Source organism: Mus pahari, chromosome 3 (assembly GCF_900095145.1).
Source record: "Mus pahari chromosome 3, PAHARI_EIJ_v1.1, whole genome shotgun sequence".
Taxonomy (NCBI): Eukaryota; Metazoa; Chordata; class Mammalia; order Rodentia; family Muridae; genus Mus; species Mus pahari.
In genome coordinates, this window is record NC_034592.1 from 55,471,140 (window position 1) to 55,491,826 (window position 20,687).

Below are 20,687 nucleotides of genomic sequence, written 5' to 3' on the forward strand. Positions count from 1 at the left end.
AGAAGAAGAAGAAGAAGAAGAAGAAGAAGAAGAAGAAGAAGAAGAAGAAGAAGAAGAAGAAGAAGAAGAAGAAAAAGAAGAAGAAGAAGAAGAAGAAGGTAGCAGAGACTATGAAATTTGGAAATTAATTAATTTCCTGGTATGTCAGTACTGATGTCCCCCAGAGGTGACTTTTTCCAAACATGAACCCATCGTACCATCAGCTGCACATCGTTCTCCATAGTGGGTGCTCATAGACTTGAAGCCATCAACACAGAAACATTCGTAACTTCCTTTGCTGTTTCGGCAGCTCTGGGGACAGATGCCAAACTCCTCACATTCATTGATGTCTGCGGGCAAAATAAAAGCCAAGAATTCAACACATATTCTGTCCCGTTCAGAATTAGACTTCCCAAGCAATGAGAACCAAGAAGAATGCACTTGAGACCAAAATATGTTGAAGACATTCCACAATAAGAAGAAAACTTCAATGGACATCTATTGAACCTAAAGCCCCCAAGCTGGTCAGCAGTGAGCAGAGGGCTATTTTAACTAAAGCTGCATGACTTCATGCAATTATTTCCTTGCTGTATGGTTGATATTTGACATTGCTTCCCTTCTGATAACTAAACAGCTTCAAGAAGAGTCACAGATTTGGTGTAATAACTGGCCTGCTTTAGTAACCATAGGAATTCTTTAAATCGTCTCTGATGGGTTGGAGAAATAACTTTACCAGGTTCAGTCCCTAGTACTACCAAGAATTTATTAGAGAATGACATATGAATTAGACACAGTAATATACATGATAATAGATACCTAAAATCGCAGTCATCTCTCGTCTTGATGAGCTACCTTCTGAGCCCATGCCACAGAACTTATTTTATGCCTTGCCTAAGTAGGAATGTAATAAAGACATGGGTTTTGACTTATGATGAAGACATTGAGCTTTTTGACTTCTGGTGTTTTTATTTCACACAGTGGTACATAAGCAGTCATTACCACCAAAACCTCCATTATTGACACTCTGCACCAAAATGACAATACCAGGAGGTTAACCCATTAAGGAAATAACACAGTGGCTTAACTAAAAGGCAATAGGTGGAAAACCTTAAAAAAAAAAAAAAAAAAAAAAAAAGTAAAATTCTCTAATAACAATGGAAGGAAAAATGTTCTACCTTGACATGAATTTTTGTCCAAAGTACTAGGTTTGAACCCAGGTCGACAGGAGCAGATAAATCCTCCATTGCTTAACTGGGTGCAGTTCTGTTCACATATTTTTTCAGCACAAGTTCTATTTTCTCCTAGATCTGGAAAACAAAATCTCAGCATCAAAAGTGAAGGGTACAACAGGTCAGCCACAAGCACGCAGATACATGACAAATTTGCAGCACCTTCAGATGCCCTGAGATTAGAGGGGACCTTTGTTCTGTAAAAGGCCTGGATGTTCTCTACACAAACGTACAATGGTCCTTGAGGCCATTTCCCACCATATACAGCACGACCAGGCTCAACCTCAGACACAGTGTCCAAAACCAGTCAGAAATTATGAAACCAGAGATTCCACAGCTAACAATGCATGCTCTTGCTCATTCATCTAATGCAATTAGGTAGATAGATGGTATGTATATTTTATACACAAACTCTGTGTGTGTGTGTGTGTGTGTGTGTGTGTGTGTGTGTGTCAGACAGACAGACAGACAGACATACAGATAGACAGACAAACTCTGTGTGTGTGTGAGAGAGAGAGAGAGAGACAGACAGACAGACAGACAGACAGACAGACAGACAGACAGACAGACAAGGTAGAACAAAACTACAGTTATAAGATTATAATTTTGCCAAGTATTAACTAATTAATTGAAAGGGTATCTGTCAAGGTGTAGTAATATGGAGTCATATTATGCTCTTTACATACACAAAATGTTTATAACAAAGACTGACTCTGAATTCTCAACAACTACACATTCTTTAAGTTCAGGTTTCCTTTTATATTTTTCAATACAGTTTAGTGTTTGTGTCTGTCAAGGAATCTGTCTAGTTCATATATAAAGCCTTAAATTAGTATATATAACAGAAATTTTATAATACGTATATATCTTAAACTACTTTAACAATACTCCTGTTTGACTGCCATTGTAGTTTAGTGATAAAGAATTTACCCAGCATACAGAAGGCCCTGTGCTCCATTACCAGCAACACAGAAAATAATCAATAAAAATAACATTCATAACTTTTTTACTGTTACTTTATTAATGAGTTTCCCCTAGGAAGGGATAAAATTATGCACTAAGATTTGTGATTAAGGATTATAGCACTGATAGGTTTTTTAAAAGAACATAATTATATTTTCAACATTAAGGAAGAAGAAATACCGTACTATCTTAAATCTATAAGTTACTACTGATACACCATTAGTGATACAGAAAATGATAACTGGTACTATGACACGTTATAATTTGTAAGATGTACTTCATTTTGAGACATGTTGAAATATAAAAGGAAGCATATATCTCAGAAATGATGAGTTTTGATTATTTATATATTAAGGGTTGTTATGAAGATCCAAGGCTTCAAGTGATACTTTGCTATGGGAAATATCTAAAAAAAAATGGAAAAAAGATTGTAACATTGCTTAAAATAGTGTATTAAGTGTAGAAATTAATGTACAAAAAGGAGTAAACCTTTCCTGGTTTTCGGATTCAGAGAAATTCATTTCTTCTGGTGCTGAGGATTATTGCACCTTGAGCCCTCAGTCTTGGGCTTTTGCACATGCTAAACATGCGTGTAACTCTACAACATGAATACTGAGCTGCACCCAGCCTCTACTTATTAACATCTCTAGACTTTATTGCCTTTATGATAAAGCAAAAGATGATCAATAGTTTGTGTTGGAGCCTGCTAAATGGCTATTCTTATCCCTAATTTTCTGGGTCTAGATTATCCAGGATAGATTCCTCACAGCTTGGAGTCTGTCCAAATTCTCCTTTTCTCTTTCTTGCCTGGTGATCTTGTCCCTGGCAATCTCTATTAAGTCACCAATTCCTGTCATTGCCAGCTTTCTTTCATCCTCTGTCACCTACTCCCAAACTCAGGTCGTGTGGAGAAGCTGAAGAAGCTGGGGCTAGATAAGGAAGTGGTGAGCAGCGTTGCCTCAGGAGTTAAGCCTCGTCTACCTTTCAGATGAAATGTGTTTCAGTCACAGCTTTATTATTATTTTAGCTAAAGGAAACTTCTATTTCTTATGGCATAGTGAAGGTATTCATCTATATAATTAGGATAGACTAAGAACATTGAGTTTCAAGAGTAAGGGAATGCCACTCAGTTGATCACTGCCTGAAAATTACAGCCATGAAAGCTTAGAAGTCTGAGCTGCCAATAACTATCTATTTCAAAATAAATACCCCCCCCCAAGTTTTCTAATTCTTTTCGAGAAGGTTTCAGTGTCTCTAGGAATTTTTTTCATATATTGGCAAGCTTGTTGTGATTCTCTTGCCAATGCCATAGTATCTTTACAGTGAACTACTCTCATAACTCTACCACTGGACTCTGTGATCCTCTCAGCTCTAAAGTCCACCTGTAACGAAGAGGTCTGGAATGCAGAAAGCTCTCCCTTGACTGAATCATTAGTCTTCCAAAACAAGAGCCCTTAACAAGAGCAGATCCATCGTAACATTTGGAAAGGAAAATTTCCATACGACTTCTTTCATTTGAAGACCAGGAACATCCAGCCATCACCTTAATCCATGGAACAGTGACATTAAGGCTGGGCATGCAGCTAGTGTCAGAGCAGTTGCCTAGCAACCAGCTTCTACAAACATAAGCATATGGCTCTCTGTTTATAAGACAGTCTCTCTAGCTTCCAGCTTATTTAAAAAAAAAAAAAAAAAGGAATAGAAATATCACAGAAATAGCAAGTTACTCTACTTTTACAATCACAGAAATTTTATCTGCAGCCTGACTTCAGCTTTATACTTTCCTTTATAATTGAATGGTGCTAGGGAAAGGCACGTCTTCCCATGACTGAACTGGGTTTGGGCACTCTGAGCACACTCACATTCGAGGGATGCATGTGTCAAATGCACGTCATGCATAAGCAATGATTTCAGTCTGTATTCCAAAGTGTCATGATGCACATCTTAATTTTTTAGAAGCCCTGTCTGTATCATTGTATTCAATGATAAAGAATGTAAAGGAAGGAAGAGATGGGGAGGTAGTGAGGGACCAAGATGAAAGAAGGTGATGGGCATGGGGACCACAGCACTGGCATTATAAATAATTCTATACCTAGTTGAGCTTGCCTTTAATCCCAGCACGTGGGAAGGAGAGGCAGGTGAATCTCTGTGAGTTCAAAGACACTATGGTCTACATAGTGAGTTCCAGGACTGCCAGGGCTACATAGTGAGACCCTGTTTTGAAATAAAATAAAGAGGAAGAGAAAGAAAAAGAATTCTACACCTGTGTCAAGTGACAAGCCCATATCTGAATTCCATATCACATCTAAAAAAAAAAGTTAATGCTATACTGCTTATTTCCTTTAACTAAACCGTCTTTCAGTGAAATTCCACTTGAATAGAAAGTATTGCCCTAAATAAAGGCACAGGCAAGAAGAGAAAGCCTCAGGCAGTCCAAGTCAGACTTGGAAAACCGCCAGCCTCCTAAAGCTGTCCACACACCAGTCTCTGTCTTGAAATCTGCCACCTGGCTTCCCAAATTCTATCAAAAATTTAATCAAGTCACTTCATTTTGACAAAGCACTCCAAGTCCCTCTGAAAGGGCAAGCCAACACAGTGTGGTCAGTTAGTAACTATCAAAAAGTCTTCTGGATGCCTGGGGGTATGTAATGCAAGAGGGAGTCATGTAATAAATACCCAAGGAGTAGAAAACACATGGAGCTAAATAGCATAACCAGTTACGGGCTCTCAGTGTTTAAAGAGTTCCCTCAGAGGCCACTGGGACGGCCTGAGTTCCATGTCTGGAGCCTATGGAAAGATTGAAAGGAAAGAACCATACCATACAATTGTACTCTGCTGTACACACACAGAGGCACGTAGACTACGGCATGCCTGGGTACACATACACACAATAGCTAGTTGGCTGATTGAAAGAGGTCAGACAGTGTCAAAAATAACACAACAGGTGCCTGAGGGCACCGGAGGCCACTCTCCTTGCCTGGAGTGCCATAGATACTTAATTTCTGCTTCTGTTACTCTCTTTGCTCCTCAGCCAGTGACTTAAAGAGTGACTTAAACTTCTTGAGTATCAGTACAGAGGTAGACAATCCCAGCCACCCAGTGGGACAGTAACAATTAGATAGTGTGCATATGAACTAGGAAGGGATACCAAAGGTATGAGCTACTAATATGGCCTCAACCGTTCCAAATGAACCAAGTCCATCCCTCGATTATGTTATTCTCTTCCAACCCAAAGTCTTTCTCCTACTTAGAAGAAAAGAAAGAGCCACACGTGATGGTACACACGTCTAATCCTAGCACTTAAGGGTAGAGGCAGGAAAATCTGAATTTGTAAGTGATCCTTGACTACAGTGTTTGAGGCCCCTTCTGGGCCTTTTGAGAGCCTGTCTGGTTATTTTGCCACAGTGAAACATAAAACTAAGTGTTCACTTACTGCAACCAGTTTCGTCCGAAAGGTCTCCACAGTCGTCCACATTATCACACACATAGTGCTGCGAAACGCAGTTCCCATTGCTGCACTTGTACTCGGTGTCTGTGCAAGGTTTGTGCGTTGGCTTTCTACCTGCAATTTAAGAACAAGGTAAAGTCAAAACACTTCCTCACCAAAGCAGAACGCGTCGCTTGTCCATTCACAGACAAATACATGTTTCCCCTCTTTTCCCTGGCTCCCTTATAGCTAGATTGAGACCAAGTGACTAGTTCTGGTCATTGGGCTGTGTCTTGGAAGTGACATATGTCACCCTTGGACTAAAGCAATTCAAAGCCCGTGTGCCTTCACACTGTCTCTTAGGCTGGGGCTGTAACCTTGGCGGTCAGGTATGTCCGGGTGGCGAGTACCATGATGGATGCCGAGCAAGCTGTACGGCCCTTTATACACACAAGAAAGAACTCTTTGTGGTGTTAAGACTCGGAGACTTGTTGGTGGCTGCAAAATTAATTACTCTGAGTAATACAGAATGATGAGAGAAGTAGGATCTTTCCAAATCAAAAGCTGAAAATATTTGGCATCAGCTCAGCAGTCAGGAGATCAAGGTTACTTATAGGCAAAGCGGTGGTGAAGAGGGAAGGCAGATCACGTGCTTAACGGCACTAGATATTCTAGGCAAAGAGGTTAGAAAAGAATGTGTTTGTGTGTCCAGCCCATCCTTACTCAGCAAAGGTGCTTAAGAGGGAAGTCAGTGGAGGACTGGTTGTTATATTAACAACAGAAATGCAAGAAAAGAAGGGCAAAATCCTTTGCAGTATGGGACAAGCTGACCACATGGGAGCCCCAAATAGGGAGAATCCATGCGTTAAAAGGCTCTAGGATGCACAGGCCAAGTGACACCAAGGTTCGACAGAATGTCATTTTTTTTCCCCCTAATGGTGGAAAAATGACTGTGAACTGCTACAAAGGTGTGTGAGAACACAAGAAAGGAGACAGATAAAAGAACTTTCTCAAAGGAGCATCACTCGGTAAGTTGTCCGCTGTAGAACTGAATAGAGGAAAGCAGTTCAAATTCCTTCTAGGTTCCTGAGAGGAGTTTGTGACTGAATATGCCAAGACCATAACTCTTTGTTTCATCATGAAATTTAAGTGTGAATTAAAATATGATTCAGGACAATTATAACCTGTATATGCTTTTCTACGTGTGATATTTTGACAGTGAGAAGAATAGGTCCAAAACAATGACATCGAATAGATGAGGAAAGGGGCTGGAGAGATGGCTCAGTAGTTAAGAGCACTGGCTACTCTTCCAGAGGTCCTGAGTTCAATTCCCAGCAACCACATGGTGGCTCACAACTACCTATAAGGAGATCTGATCCCCTCTTCTGGTGTGTCTGAAGAGAGCAACAATGTAGTCACATACATTAAATAAATAAATAAATAAATAAATAAATAAATAATTAAACCTAAAAAAAAAAAAAAATAGACCAGGAAAGAAATTCAAGAATTGACATCTTAAAAACAATAATGATTTTAAAGGTAATCACTCAGATTGGTGGATGAAAGAAGCTAATTCATAATGCTTCAAATAAAAGATATACTCATCAGTTCATTAGCAAACAGCTAGGAATATAAAAATGTTTCCAAGTGTATGTGTTGTTTCTTTCCTATTTCTTGTTCAAAAGCACACTCTTAAAAATGGATGTATCTACCTATAGAATTCCTTTAGACCATTATAGCTTTGGTATCAGCAGAATACTAAACAACTGATTCCATCATTCTCCTTAAGGTAATGATCTCAATGCACTTACAGTTTACAGAGGTTAAGATGCAGTACATTGTGTTTTACTGAGCATCATGAATCTAAATCTTCTTTTTTTTTTTTTTTTGAAAGGAGTCTTGGCCTCCAACCTACTACAAGTGAGTAACATTAGATAGGTGTACATCCCTTAAGGAGGGCACATAGGCCATCATATGGAGAGGGAAGCAGACAAGGCTATAAGGCTAAAGAGGAGGGCCAGAGTCTGGGAAGCACAAGAGGAGTGGATGCTCCCCACAGAGAGGCATCCCGATCTACCCACATCCCTTCTGATTCAAGTGGGGCCTTCACAGTATCTGCACGGGCTGAATATATCCATTGTCTGGTATCTCCGTGCCTTAGAGCTGAGGGGCTCTTAACAGCCGAAGGGCTGTTAAGCATTGACTCCAGTAAAACTCGGGTTTTTCTCAGGTCAGTGTGCCATCCTAGCCCAGTGGTACTTCAGAACTGTTACTGGCGATTGCATAGAGTCTAATTTATTCACTCCAAGTAGAATGAAATAAAATTTCTGTCATGCTTTTATTGGAAACATAGTTACTTGTTCCCATTTTCTCAGCAAACTAAATTTGCAAAAGACTGGTAAGCTCTCTCAATAGAGTAACTTTTAAGCGAAAGTAAGATTTCTGATACTTAAACGTGAAATACAGCCAGTTTCAAGTTTCTCTCTTGAATGAATCTAAGGCTGGAGAGATGGCTCCGTGGCTAGGAGCACTGGGTGCTTTCCTTGAGAACCTGGATTCAATACTCAGCAGCCACAAAGCAGCTCGCAACTCTAACTCCAGTTCTAGGTGATCTGATACCCTCTTCTAGTCTTGGGTTGGACACCAGGGATATATGAGATGCAGGCATATATGCAGGCAAGATACCCAAACACATAAAAAATAGTAAAATAATATACTTTTTAAAGATAATACTTCATTTTTCTCTTCTGCGAAATGGATTTCCATATCCAGGAAAGATACCGAGTTAGCTATGAGTGAGCTATGTTAACATGGTGGCACCTTACTTAACATGATCTTTTCAGCTGAGCATAAGAAATATACATTCACGTGCCAGATTAGCAATTAGCAACTGTAGGTTGTGAAGTCCTCGTCTTTGACAACAAATAACAATTAATTTTGTGGAGTGTGACTCAAACTGTACTTGGTCTTTTCTCTCATTTTTCTAAAAACCATGAAAGTATCTTATTTAAGTGCTTAAGCAAAGATTAAAATGTAAGGGGCCATCAACATCTTCCTCAGGTGAGATAGGAAGGATGGGGCAGCAGGCTGGTGTGTGAGCAGTGTACACGTTCACACTGTCTGTGATTCACCAATACAGGCACAAAGCAAGCCTCTCCAGGACCATCAGAAACCCCGAGAAACATCTCACAAATGACTAAGGACCCTGGTTTCTGCCTTCTCCTTTTCCCATTCTGCTTACAGTGTTCTTCTTTCTCGTCGCTTCCATCTCCGCAGTCATCCACACCATTGCACAGCTGGTGGCCATAAATACAGCGACTGTTGTCACACCGGAAACGGTGTGGTGATTCACACGGAACATTGACTGGGAAATGAAAAATGAAGCTACAAGTTAAAAGTAGAAGTGACAATGTCTAAAACCTCCAGGCTATCCCAGTGCCAGGCTCACTTCATTCACTCGTCATTCATTCATTCATTCATTCATTCATTATTCATTCACTTGCTCATTCAATTAATTAACAGACATATCCTGGGTCTCAGATATGTTTACAACACCGTTGCAAGTGCTAGACAGATCCTAGATATAGAGAGGTGCAAGAGAGACACAGTCTTTATTCTTATGGAACTTGAGTCAGACAGGAACAGACTTTACATAGAGAAGAAGCTATATAAAAATCTCTGTGGCTAGGGCACAGAACAGGAGGACATATGTGGTAGGTAGGTCATGAAGTTGGAAAAGCCATTGGGATTATATAGGAGTCTTTATCCTAGCAGCCAGGAGACCACAGTTTCATCCTTCTGATTATGATCATTAAATATCCACAGTCTTCATTTCATCCTGTCTAGCAGCAACTTATGCAGCTGGGAAGAACAGAAGGGTCACACCCAAGTACTGGAGACACAGTCCTCTCTGCATGTACCAACATGTCAGTGAACTCCCGTGATGGTTAGTGTTAATGGATTGTGTAGGTGGGAAAGTGAGCCAAGCACTGGCATACACACACTCATTGCTCTATTCTTATGGCTCTGGGCATACCATAACCAGTTACTTCAAGCTCTTGGTGCTGTGACACCCCTGCCATCATGGACTAGAACCTAAACCTAGCTTCAAGTTGCTTTTTTGCCACAACAACAACAACAACAACAAAAGAAACTGAGACATCCATATATGCAATTCAATGAGTACCACATAAATCTATCTGTGTTATTCTTCTAAATGGAGGGCTTGTACTATGTGGTTTTCTCACTGTCCATCAAAGACAGATATCAAAAGATGACCCTTGTAATTAGGCTCCTTTAGAGGAAAGGAGGAATCAACCCCCAGGGCTGATTCTTGAAAATACTGTTAGGGAAACTACTATTTGAATTATTTGCTGTGAATGGCTGGTGCAGACATTAGGAAAGAACATGGAACGTTTGTGTGAGTATGAGGAATGGTGTGTGAGTATGTGTGTGTGTGTGTGTGTGTGTGTGTGCTCACCTCGCTAACATTTAATTTTATTTGCTATGGCAATTTTGCCTTACAGAAATAAATACCTTCCTAAGTGCTTCTTTCTGAAATTTTGAGTCACAAGGCAGCACTGGAAGGCTATTGTGAAAATACAACAGTCACTGAAAGAGGAACTCTGACATCACTCCCAGTAATCCCATCTCTGCACAGAGAATGAGTAGGACGGTGCAAGAAGAGAATGGAAGTGGTAGGACTTTGGAAGTGTTGTTGAATTAGAGCCACTTCACTCAAGCCATCGGAAGATTTCAGGCAGAAATGTTCCTGGGTCCCTTCTCAAACTACAACTCCCTTCTGGATCGATTGAAAAGTTTCTTCCTGAACAGGTGCCTGGGCAAACTGAGCCTAGCCAAGCAAATTTGCATTTCTCACGTTTTCCACGAGGGATACTACCATTCGCAGCCCGAGGGAGACACTGTGAGAATTACTACACTAGCTTCTCACACCAGTGACCCAAAATAACTGCAGCTTCATTCACTTCGTGAAAACCAATAGTTCTTAACTGGGGAAGAATCCAAAAAGCGCTGGAGCTTCTAAAACATAGTTATGGGGAGATGGACAGAGGGCTCAGAGATTTAGAGTACTTGCTGCTGTTCCAGATCACCCGGGCTCCATTCCTAACATCTACAAGGGAGCTTACATCCATCCGTAACTCCAGTTCCAGGAGCTCTGATGCCCTCTCCCAGCTTCGGTTAAGTTCAGTATTGTACGTTCTACAGACATACTTGCAGACGAAATACCCATACAATAGTCTTTTTTAATCGTGTAAAAATAAAAACCCACCCTTACAGATTCTGCCAGAACGTGTGTTATGATTCTGGCCTGTCCACACCACAAACAAAGTATGTATTGTGGTCTTGAATTATTATATAAAGGGAAGTGGATTCAAGAATCAAGTCTTCAGATTTTCTACAAGTGCTTCAAGAGGACAAGGAAGGGATACTTAAAGGATGGAGCGGGAGAGCTACAATTTACCCCTCTTCTTCTTCCTCCTCCTCCTCTTCATTCCCACACTTTAACCTCAGAACCTGTGCACTTCGGTTTCTATGTTTGCTACAGCCTACATGTTTAAAATCTTGGCTATTAACCTGACTCTCTCAGGCTCCAGCTGGAGAACTGAAGCAAGAGGACTAAATGAAATCACCAGGATTGATTGCTGATCAATCAGGCCTCAAGATTACACATCTGCCCTCCACACCCACACGCTGCATAGAATGAACATGGTGATATGGCCAAGCAAGGAACAGCCCTTTCAGCCCCTCCCTCGCCCTCTTACAGCACAGATGAATCTCCTCATCGGAGCCGTCGACACAGTCATTTTCTCCGTCACAGATCCAAAATGACTGGATGCACACGTGGTTTTTACATTCGAACATGGCAGCTGGGCAGTAGGTACCATTGGGAAATCGAGTCGCTGTTGGTAAGGAGGGGGACACATACCAAACGTTAATGAGATAGACTTATTCACTTTATGAAAAATCAATAGTTCTTAACCAGGAATGAATCCAAAAAGCTCTGGAGATTTTAAGAAAGTGGTTATCGGGAGCTGGAGAGATGGCTCAGAGATGAAGAGCTCTTGATGCTCTTCCAGAACACCCAGGTTCCATTCCTAGCACCTAATGAAAGCTTACAACCATCAATAACCTGAAGTTGGGTCTCCCTCAACACCTGCTACTGTGACTCTTCACTATTCATTACCCTGTTGCTGTGGCTTATCTATAAAAAGGGATATAAATGTCTTTGGCCAGGTGTAGTGGTGCACACTTATTACCAGAGGTAGGTGGTTCTCTGAGTCTGAGGCCAGCCTGGTTGAAGATTTCCAGGACAACCACAGTTACACAGAGACACCCTGTCTCAGAAAACCAAAAATACAGGGGGGTGTCTATGTCTTAAGGGCAAGACAGTTCTCTGAACCCAGTTTTCAGTGACACAAATCATTACAGAGAGAACACTATACTGTGTCTCTCTGACCAATTGCCACTTGCCACATGTATTGAAACTGTCTTTCCCATCATCTTTGAGTGCCTCCCTGAACTTCAGGAAGTGGCAACGGCATCATCAAAAGTTTCTGAGTTCGAGGCCAGCCTGGTCTACAAAGTAAGTTCCAGGACAGCCAGGGCTATACAGAGAAATCCTGTCTCGAAAAAAAACAAAACAAAACAAAAGGCTATATTGTAAATAACTACTGAACGACCACTACAAACAACTAGGGATCCTAAGTCCACTGGGAAATAATGACTCAGGCAAACTGGATGTCATGAGAAGGCTGAAGAGAACATACTTAGGCTTTTAAACTAAGAAGTGGGTTGTGTCTAAATTGCACTGAAATACACAGAACCTCAAGTGAGCGGCCACTTACGGCAAGCAGACTCATCAGAAGCGTCCAGACAGTCTGCTCTCCCATCGCACGCCAACGCCTTGGGTACACAGTGGCCACTGGTACACTGAAAGTGTTCAGGGTGGCAGGTCTTCATCTCTGAAGAGAAAAGAGCATAAATCTCGGAAGAGCTCATAGAACTGGGCGCACAGGACACAGACGCTACTGCTCCTTTCCTATCCATATCCCATGGCTGACTCATAGTGAACTCTCCTTACCGTCAGTAAAATAGACAAACTCATAATTCAGTTTCTCCATTCAGCATATGGAGATGAATACTCCTATCGCCCTGTAGGGTACCCTCGGCTCTTAAACTCCTCCTCAGAAATAATAGTTTCAAAGTTATATGATGTCACCCATACCCACCACTTAATCAGTTTTAGAGTGTCTGTCCCAATGCTCTGTGCTCAACCCCAGGTTCACAGGTACCCTTCTTACTTTCCTGTCACCACAATCAGACTATTGTAAGTTAAACATAAAGAACGGAAAATGCAGATGATACCATGTTAAGTGGAACTTTAACAGGACAAAAATTATATGTCATTGCACACTAAAGAACTTATCAACACTGGTTTACAAAGTCTCCACAGCGTCACAGTATAAGATTCTGTGTTCCCCGATAGTTACCACAGTCCCGTTCATCCGAGTTGTCTCCACAGTCATTTTCTTGGTCACAGACCCATCGAGAGGGGATGCATTGCTGATCAGCACATCGAAACTCGCTCTCTGTGCACTCCCGAGGAACTGAAAAGGAGAGGCACCAGGCCATCAGTGTGCACCAGGAATCCTACCTGGGGAGCTGGCCAGGGCCCCTGGGTACCCCATTCTGTCCTGTGATCCAGTCACATTCTAAAACAAAATCCTATGCCTCACTGGACATGGTAGCACAGCCTTTAATCCCAATACTTGGGAAGCAGAGGTCAGCCTGGTCTACATACTGAGTTCGAAGACAGCCTGAGCTACATAGTGAGAACTTTTCTTGAAAAAAAAAAAGGGGGGGGGGGAGCAAACAAACAAACAATCTTATGCCTCAATTTCAAATCCATAATGACCTTTAAGAAGTTTTGCAAAACTCTTGCTAACCAATGACGGTATTCAATATGAACTTTATTATCTTTTTGCTCATGTAATAGTAGTGGAAATTGAACCTAGGACATCATCCATGAAGGACAAGTATTTTAACACTGAGTTACATTCTTGGACTAGATCTATACGCACATATATAATACATATATGCACACACACACATATATATACACACACACACAGACATCATGTGTGTATGTGGTTTCACTATGTTTCTCAGGCTGGCCATAAACTCACACTATGATCCAAGGAGGCCTTGGGCTTGTGACCTTCCTCTTTCTGACTCCCACAGGGCTGAGAAGAACCTCCTAGAACACTCTTTGTGTAACAGGTCTTAGGTGGTTGACACAGATAGGTGTAATCAAGACCCTAATTCTCCAGAATTCCTCTAGCCAAGGCTGAGGACTTTTGAAGTTGAAAAGGATATAATTAAAAAGAAACTTGAAATTGAAAACATACCATGAGCCAGTGACGATAAATGATGACTGGGGTGTATTTTCCAAACACACCTTCCCATTCAAAACTAAATACTGAGTTTGGCGTGCTCGATCTAGTTCTCTGGCTTCCTCCCCTCAGGTTCTAGTTCCATTGCTAAGTCATTACACCTGCTACCAAAACAGTCACCTATTCGTGTGTGTGTGTGTGTGTGTGTGTGTGTGTGTGTGTGTGTGTGTATGTGTGTGTGTAACAGACCAAAGTCGACTTGATCAAATATCCCCTTCACAGAAGCTTGCCTGATTAGCATTTCTGGAAAATATATACTTCCATAGCCCAGAGAAAATGGCCCAACAAACTGGCATCCCACCCTCTGAGGAGGAATGGATGAATTATAAAGACCCTGCGGCTCATGGGGTCACAAAATCCTAAGCACACGCACCACAATTTTCCTCATCTGTGTTGTCTCCACAGTCGTCAATGCCGTCGCATTTCCAGCGGAGAGGGATGCAGTGGTGATTTCCACACCGGAAATCCCCAGAAGGGTGGCACGGCACCGATTCTACAAAGCACAATCATGGTCAAGACTTTGTAAGCTAGGGTCCCCGCCTCATTTTATCTGAGAATTATGTTTCCATATTCTTGAAGAACCCAGACACTGGGATGTTCTCTGTTAGCTAACCTTTACCCATCCTCTATTTTGAAAGTAGATTTATTACCTTGCGGGAGGAAGGGTATCTTTTGGCTGCCTTGCCTGCCTCTGCCTCAGGGATTAAAGAAAGGCATGTGCCTGGCCACTATTACCTTTTATAGAAACTATTCTAAAATTACATTTGATATCAAGTTTTTAATTGGCAACAAGATGCAAAAACTTTGTCAGAAGCTTAAAATGGAGTCATTAGAACATTCTATTACACCACCTTTAGTTTTTTAGAACTAGTGTTATTAAGATAACCCATTATCTTTTTTTTCTCTCTAAACTATACATTCAGACCCTTTGGTTTCAAGAGACCCGATTTTGACAATTTCCATTAAACTTGTCCTTTTTTGCCTAAATTTGTTTCCATGTTTCCAGAGCGACTACAGTTGCCTACTAGATGACTAGAAACATCACAAATACACTTAAAATATGATGTTCATGAAATAATACATCCAGATTTGGAAATAACTCTTTTGTGCCATATTGTATCATCTACCATCTGTGAGATCAGACAAGCTATTTAGATATGTCATGTATGAATAAGGACTGTACATCTGGAAGAAATTAAACATGCTCCTAACATCTTTTTTTATTAGATATTTTCTTTATTTACATTTCAAATGTTATTCCCTTTCCTGGTTTCCCCTCCGAAAACTCCCTTCCCCTATCCCCTCCCCCTTCCCCTGCTCATCAACCCACCCACTCCTGCTTCCTGGTCCTGGCATTCCCCTATACTGGGGCATAGAGCCTTCACAAGACCAAGGGCCTCTCCTCTCATTGATGACCAACTAGGCCATCCTCTGCTACATATGAAGCTGGAGCCATGAGACCCACCATGTGTACTTTTTGGTTGGTGGCTTAGTTCCTAGGAGCTCTGGGTGTACTGGTTAGTTCATATTGTTGTTCTTCCTATGGGGCTGCAAACCCCTTCAGCGACTTGGGTCCTTTCTCTAGCTCCTTCATTGGGGACCCTGTGCTCAGTCCAATGGATGGCTGTGAGCATCAACTTCTGTATTTGTCAGGCACTAGAAGAGCCTCTCAGGAGAGAGCTATATCAGGCTCCTGTCAGCAAGGCTCCTAACATCTTAATATCATCTTTAACTTATCTGCTTTGGGACCAGATGTCATTTAAGATGACAGTTCCCCCAATGACCCCAAGCTCCTTTCCAGAGGTAAAAAGATGGGACATCTATCCTTATGAGAGCAGCGCTTGACACTGACATTCTCTTGCCCCTCCCCAGACCCCAGAGCCCCTCCTACCACAGCCTTGCTCGTCACTGTTGTCCCTGCAGTCATCAAAACCATTGCACACTGCCCACTGCGGGATGCAGCGGTAGTTAGTTTTGCAGCTGAATTCTGTGTGGTTGTCACAGTTGTAAGCAGCAGTCACTGAAAAGGAAGAAATCAAGAAATGAGAGTGGAAGCACCAGTCTTGCTAGAAACAGCACCCGAAGGCTCCTTGCTGTGGTTACATAGAGGACTTGATGCCTGCAACCAACAATTCCCACGTAACCACTAAACAGACATCTCCGTTAGGTGCGATGTGTTCAATGAGCAGAACATGAGAGCCCTAACTTTTTTTTGTTATCTCAGTCCCATTCATTAGGGTTGTGATGTACTTTAGACTGGAAGGGGCATGTGGTTTGAATGAAAATGAAGACTCCCAAAGGCCCATAAAGAGTGCCACTGTTAGGAAGTGGGGTCTTGATGAAGTGGGCGTGGCCTTGTTAGAGGAAGTGCGTCATGGTGGTGGGCTTTGAGGTTTCAGAAGCTCAAGCCCGGCCCAGTGTCACTCTCTCTCTTCCTGCTACCTGAGGATCCAGATATGGAACTCTAAGCTACTTCTCCAGCACCACGTCCTGCATGCCGCCATGCACCCCTAAAACTGTAAGCAAACCCCAATTAAATACTTTCCTTCTGAGAGCTCCTGTGGTCATGGTGTCTCCTCACAGCAACAAAAGTCTAACTAAGGCAGGGCACGTACCTGGTTTGAAGTAAAAATCCTTGAGTTGCAATGCTGGTTCTGTGGTAATATGACCATGAACTTAACCTTAGCCTCACTCTATTTACCTGCAATGCAGAGGCCTCACCTTCCTGACCTCAGTGTTTCTCACATGGATCACATGAGTGCTCCCTGTCGTGCTCTGCATGGCTGGACAGCTCAGTGCCTTGCATGGGAGGTGTGGCCAAGGTCTGGTTACAAATAGAAACCACTCAACTGTGCTCTATGTTGTAGTGATAGAGTTTGTAAGGAAAGACAAGAAAGGATATTTCCTTCTCTTATACTGGGGCAGAGGGACGTGTCCCCCTCTGCTTGTCTACTGGCCTTGGTTTTTTTTTTTTTTTTTGCATGGGCCCACCCCAGGGAACTCACTGCATTCGTGGATGGGCTCATCAGAATAGTCTCCACAATCATTGTCTACGTCACACTTCCAGCTCTGCGGGATGCAGCGTCCGTTGTTACACTTGAACTGACCGGGCCTGCAGGTCCGGCTAGCACAGTGCGAAGGGTCTTCATCTGAGTTATCCAGGCAGTCGTCCACGGAGTCACACTGCCAATACTCAGGGATGCAGCGCTTGTTGGCACACTGCCACTCGTTGGCTTCACACCGGTGATGTTCTGCAAACAGGGCGTTTGGTTACGAGTCGCGAAGCTGCCAAAAATGGGAGCGTCCCACTTCACACAGGTAGTGTCCAGAGAAAGCCATTTTAACTTCCTTTCACTGGATTTTACACTCTCGGGTAGTTCCTGGTAACGATGACAACTACGTGGAGACTTAATTCTTATTTAGAATAATAGGCTTTTATCAGACTTGTGAGTTCGTGTCCTTTTCTTCACACAGAATTGGGGGCCAGATGCTAAACACACCTTCTAACCCTGTTTTCTATCATTTAATTGTCTTCAAAGTTTGTGCTTATTGCTACTTTTGACACTCTGTTTTTAGTTTGTAGTTGGGGAACCATATTAATAAAAGAGAAAACATGGTCTTCATTTAAAATGAAGAGAAAGAAAGTTTCCTTTTCAATGTCAGCTCAAGGAGGATTCTGCAACCAGCACATAGAAGAAAACCAGACATCTAGATACTTATTATTGACCTTGAAGGTTCAAATTAAAATCCTCTATTAGAATGCATACAGGGTTGGCCCTAACTTTTCTCCAGAGTTTTTGAATGAGATTTTGTGTTGCTTCTACAAAATCAACTACAGAAACAGACAAAGAAGGGTCCAGAAAGGAACCCAACGTACCACAGAGAACACGGTCTTCATCAGAGCCATCGGCACAATCCTGGCGAGCATTGCATAAAGCCTGGGGGCTCGTGCAGTTACCATCCCAGCACTGGAACTGTCCCAGACGGCAGAAGCGGTGTGGACACAGGTCTGGTTCATCAGAACCATCAGAGCAGTCTTTCTGTCCATCACATTTCCACCATATGGGGATACACCTGCACAAAGAGAGTAAAACCTGTAGAAACGCACAGAGGGCCGTTGACCTAGCAATGTCCACAAGGAGAAATTAATTAGATGCTGAATCCCAAGTGATGGTGGGGAGGAGTCAAATAGAATTACATTTTTAGAAAGGAAGACATTTGAGTATTTTTGGGAAAGCTGGGAGGTTCTAAGGATTATTGAGTGCTTATGTCATGACAGATATATGGTAAAGTCACATGACGCCTTCTCCATGATTGAACCCATCCTGGACCAAAAATCAAGCTTTAACAAATAGAAAGAAGTGGCGGGGGGGGGGGGCACAATTTCTTCTTCAGACAGTCTACAGAATGGAAAAAAGTCTTTGTCAACTCTACTTCTTTATCTCTTTAGTTAACAAATTCCTTTTACTCAAGAAAGATCTTACCTAGACAGAAAGTTTAGTCCCACTAATGAGCCAAACTAGTTAGCCAAAATCTCAGCTAATGGAAACCTATACTCCCAGCATTCAGAAAGCTGAAACAGGAGGATTGCTGTGAGGTTCAGGCCAGCATGGGCTAGAGAATGACTTATAGGCCAGTATGAACTACACAGCAAGAATTCATCTCAAAAACTACCAACAGAAAATCTCTGTCCAACTCTCAAGGTCGATGTATGCCCAAGGGCAGGCAAGGCAATTTGAAAAGGGGAGCGGGCGCCTCACTTTTCATTGTTGCCACACAGGAACTGCGTGCTGGAGCACATGGGCATGCAGAGTGTCCTGTCTCGAAGCTGAACGGTCTGGAAGTCATCGGGACACTCGCAGGTGAATCCTCTCCCTCCTGCTTTGATGAGGCACAGGTGAGAACAGCCACCGTTGTTGGTAGCACAGGGGTTGCTCACTACCAAATAGAAGAAGAAAGCACGAATTTGTTGTCAATCGCCAATTAGCAGCACACAGAGCTGGACGTGGAATTTATCACCCCTTAACTCAGAGAATGCTGCCAGTTTTATCACTATACCAACATTTAAATTACGTAGATAGTGGTTTTGATGTTTCTCCAAGTCCAGGGAAAGTAATCTATAATACTGCTTGCATTCTATGCCAGATTTCAAATACGAGTTGTGATCCCCAGAAGACACTCATACACCAAGTATGTCTCATCCTAAGGATTGATTGGGACAACAAAAGTCTGGATGCCAGAGCCATGCATGAATAGCCTGTGCAGTGTCTTAAGTTTTTTGGTCTCCCCTTAGAGACAAAGATTAACTTAAGTTCCAGTAAGACCATATGAAGACTATTAACATCCAGAAAGAGATATTGAATACCATTATGGTGACAGTTCTCATTTTTCTTTCTTTTTTATTATATGTAAGTACACTGTAGCTGTCTTCAGACACACCAGAAGAGGGAGTCAAATCTCGTTGCGGATGGTTGTGAGCGACCATGTGGTTGCTGGGATTTGAACTCAGGACCTTCGGAAGAGCAGTCGGGGGCTCTTACCCGCTGAGCCATCTCACCAGCCCCTCATTTTTCTTTACTTCTAAGTTTGTCAGATGTTAGAAATTATAACTTCAATTTTGCATCAATTATAGAGATTTCTACCGTATGGCTACACAATACTTTGTTCAAGAATAAACTTAGTAATCCATCCCATCTATTTCCTCCCTGTTCAAGATTATGACCATTCCCAAATTATCCCTTAAAGTGACAACCTCTATATAATTTGTAAATAACCATAATCCAAGAGATTGGGGTAACAACTCTTCACAACTTCTTACTGCTGAATAGAGGTGATGAAAAATTGGTTCAGAATTTATATATTGTAATAGAATTAAGGTTTTCATTGATATAAATCTCTTATATTGATTCAAAATTTGCAACTCATTTAAAAATACAGGGCTTAGACCCAATCTTTCTAATAACTGCTATTACACACTGTTTAGGATGATTAAGTAACACAAGTTAAGGGTCAGATAGTAAACTTATGGTTATATTAGATTCTGATTTAATTATAATAAAGCATTTTCGATATTATTCAAATAGAAATGGCTAAGAGTAGTTAAGGTTTAACAGTTCAGATATACTTTACATAGATAGTCTTCAAAAACATCAGAGATCCACAGAATGTGACATTTAATGTTATTTCATTATAAAAGAGCATTTGACAATGAGGCGGGTCTGCTCCTGACAGCTTCCCCATTCTACTTCAAAGAAGAATTTGAGCATCAAAACCTCCATATAGAGTTGCTCCAGTTGTGACAAGGTAGCCGTTGGACAAGAACTGCCCTATTCATCTACAGACAAGAAATCCTGTCCAGGAAATAACATACAATGCAGGATAGTTGACAGTTTAGCTCTGCCAATACAGAGCAAACTAGTCCTTCACAGTACCTGCTTCATTTCAAGGTTTGTCAAATGGTTCTGGGCCAGAAGGCTGAAGACAGATGCTCCAACATTGTAAGAAATTAGGGAACTGTCCAAGTAGTCAGTTGTCTCTTATTTGTTTAAGTTTTGAAGCTATATTTTTATGCTAACTACATATTCAGGTAATAATTCATTCTCAGATTTCTGACAG

General features: G+C 41.7%; 1 protein-coding gene across 1 annotated transcript in view; it reads right to left on the reverse strand.

The window, feature by feature from the left end:
• Nucleotides 1-20,687, reverse strand: part of Lrp2 (LDL receptor related protein 2) — a 161,662-nt gene that overhangs the window by 18,325 nt on the left and 122,650 nt on the right. The window contains exons 54-65 of the mRNA XM_021193735.2: nt 18,833-19,010; nt 17,950-18,146; nt 17,078-17,323; nt 15,964-16,092; nt 14,446-14,565; nt 13,110-13,226; nt 12,465-12,581; nt 11,382-11,519; nt 8,840-8,962; nt 5,605-5,733; nt 1,155-1,286; nt 198-329 (exon numbers count right to left, since the gene is read on the reverse strand). Coding sequence (XP_021049394.1) covers nt 198-329; nt 1,155-1,286; nt 5,605-5,733; nt 8,840-8,962; nt 11,382-11,519; nt 12,465-12,581; nt 13,110-13,226; nt 14,446-14,565; nt 15,964-16,092; nt 17,078-17,323; nt 17,950-18,146; nt 18,833-19,010 — 1,758 coding nt within the window. The remainder of the gene's footprint in view (nt 1-197; nt 330-1,154; nt 1,287-5,604; nt 5,734-8,839; nt 8,963-11,381; nt 11,520-12,464; nt 12,582-13,109; nt 13,227-14,445; nt 14,566-15,963; nt 16,093-17,077; nt 17,324-17,949; nt 18,147-18,832; nt 19,011-20,687) is intronic.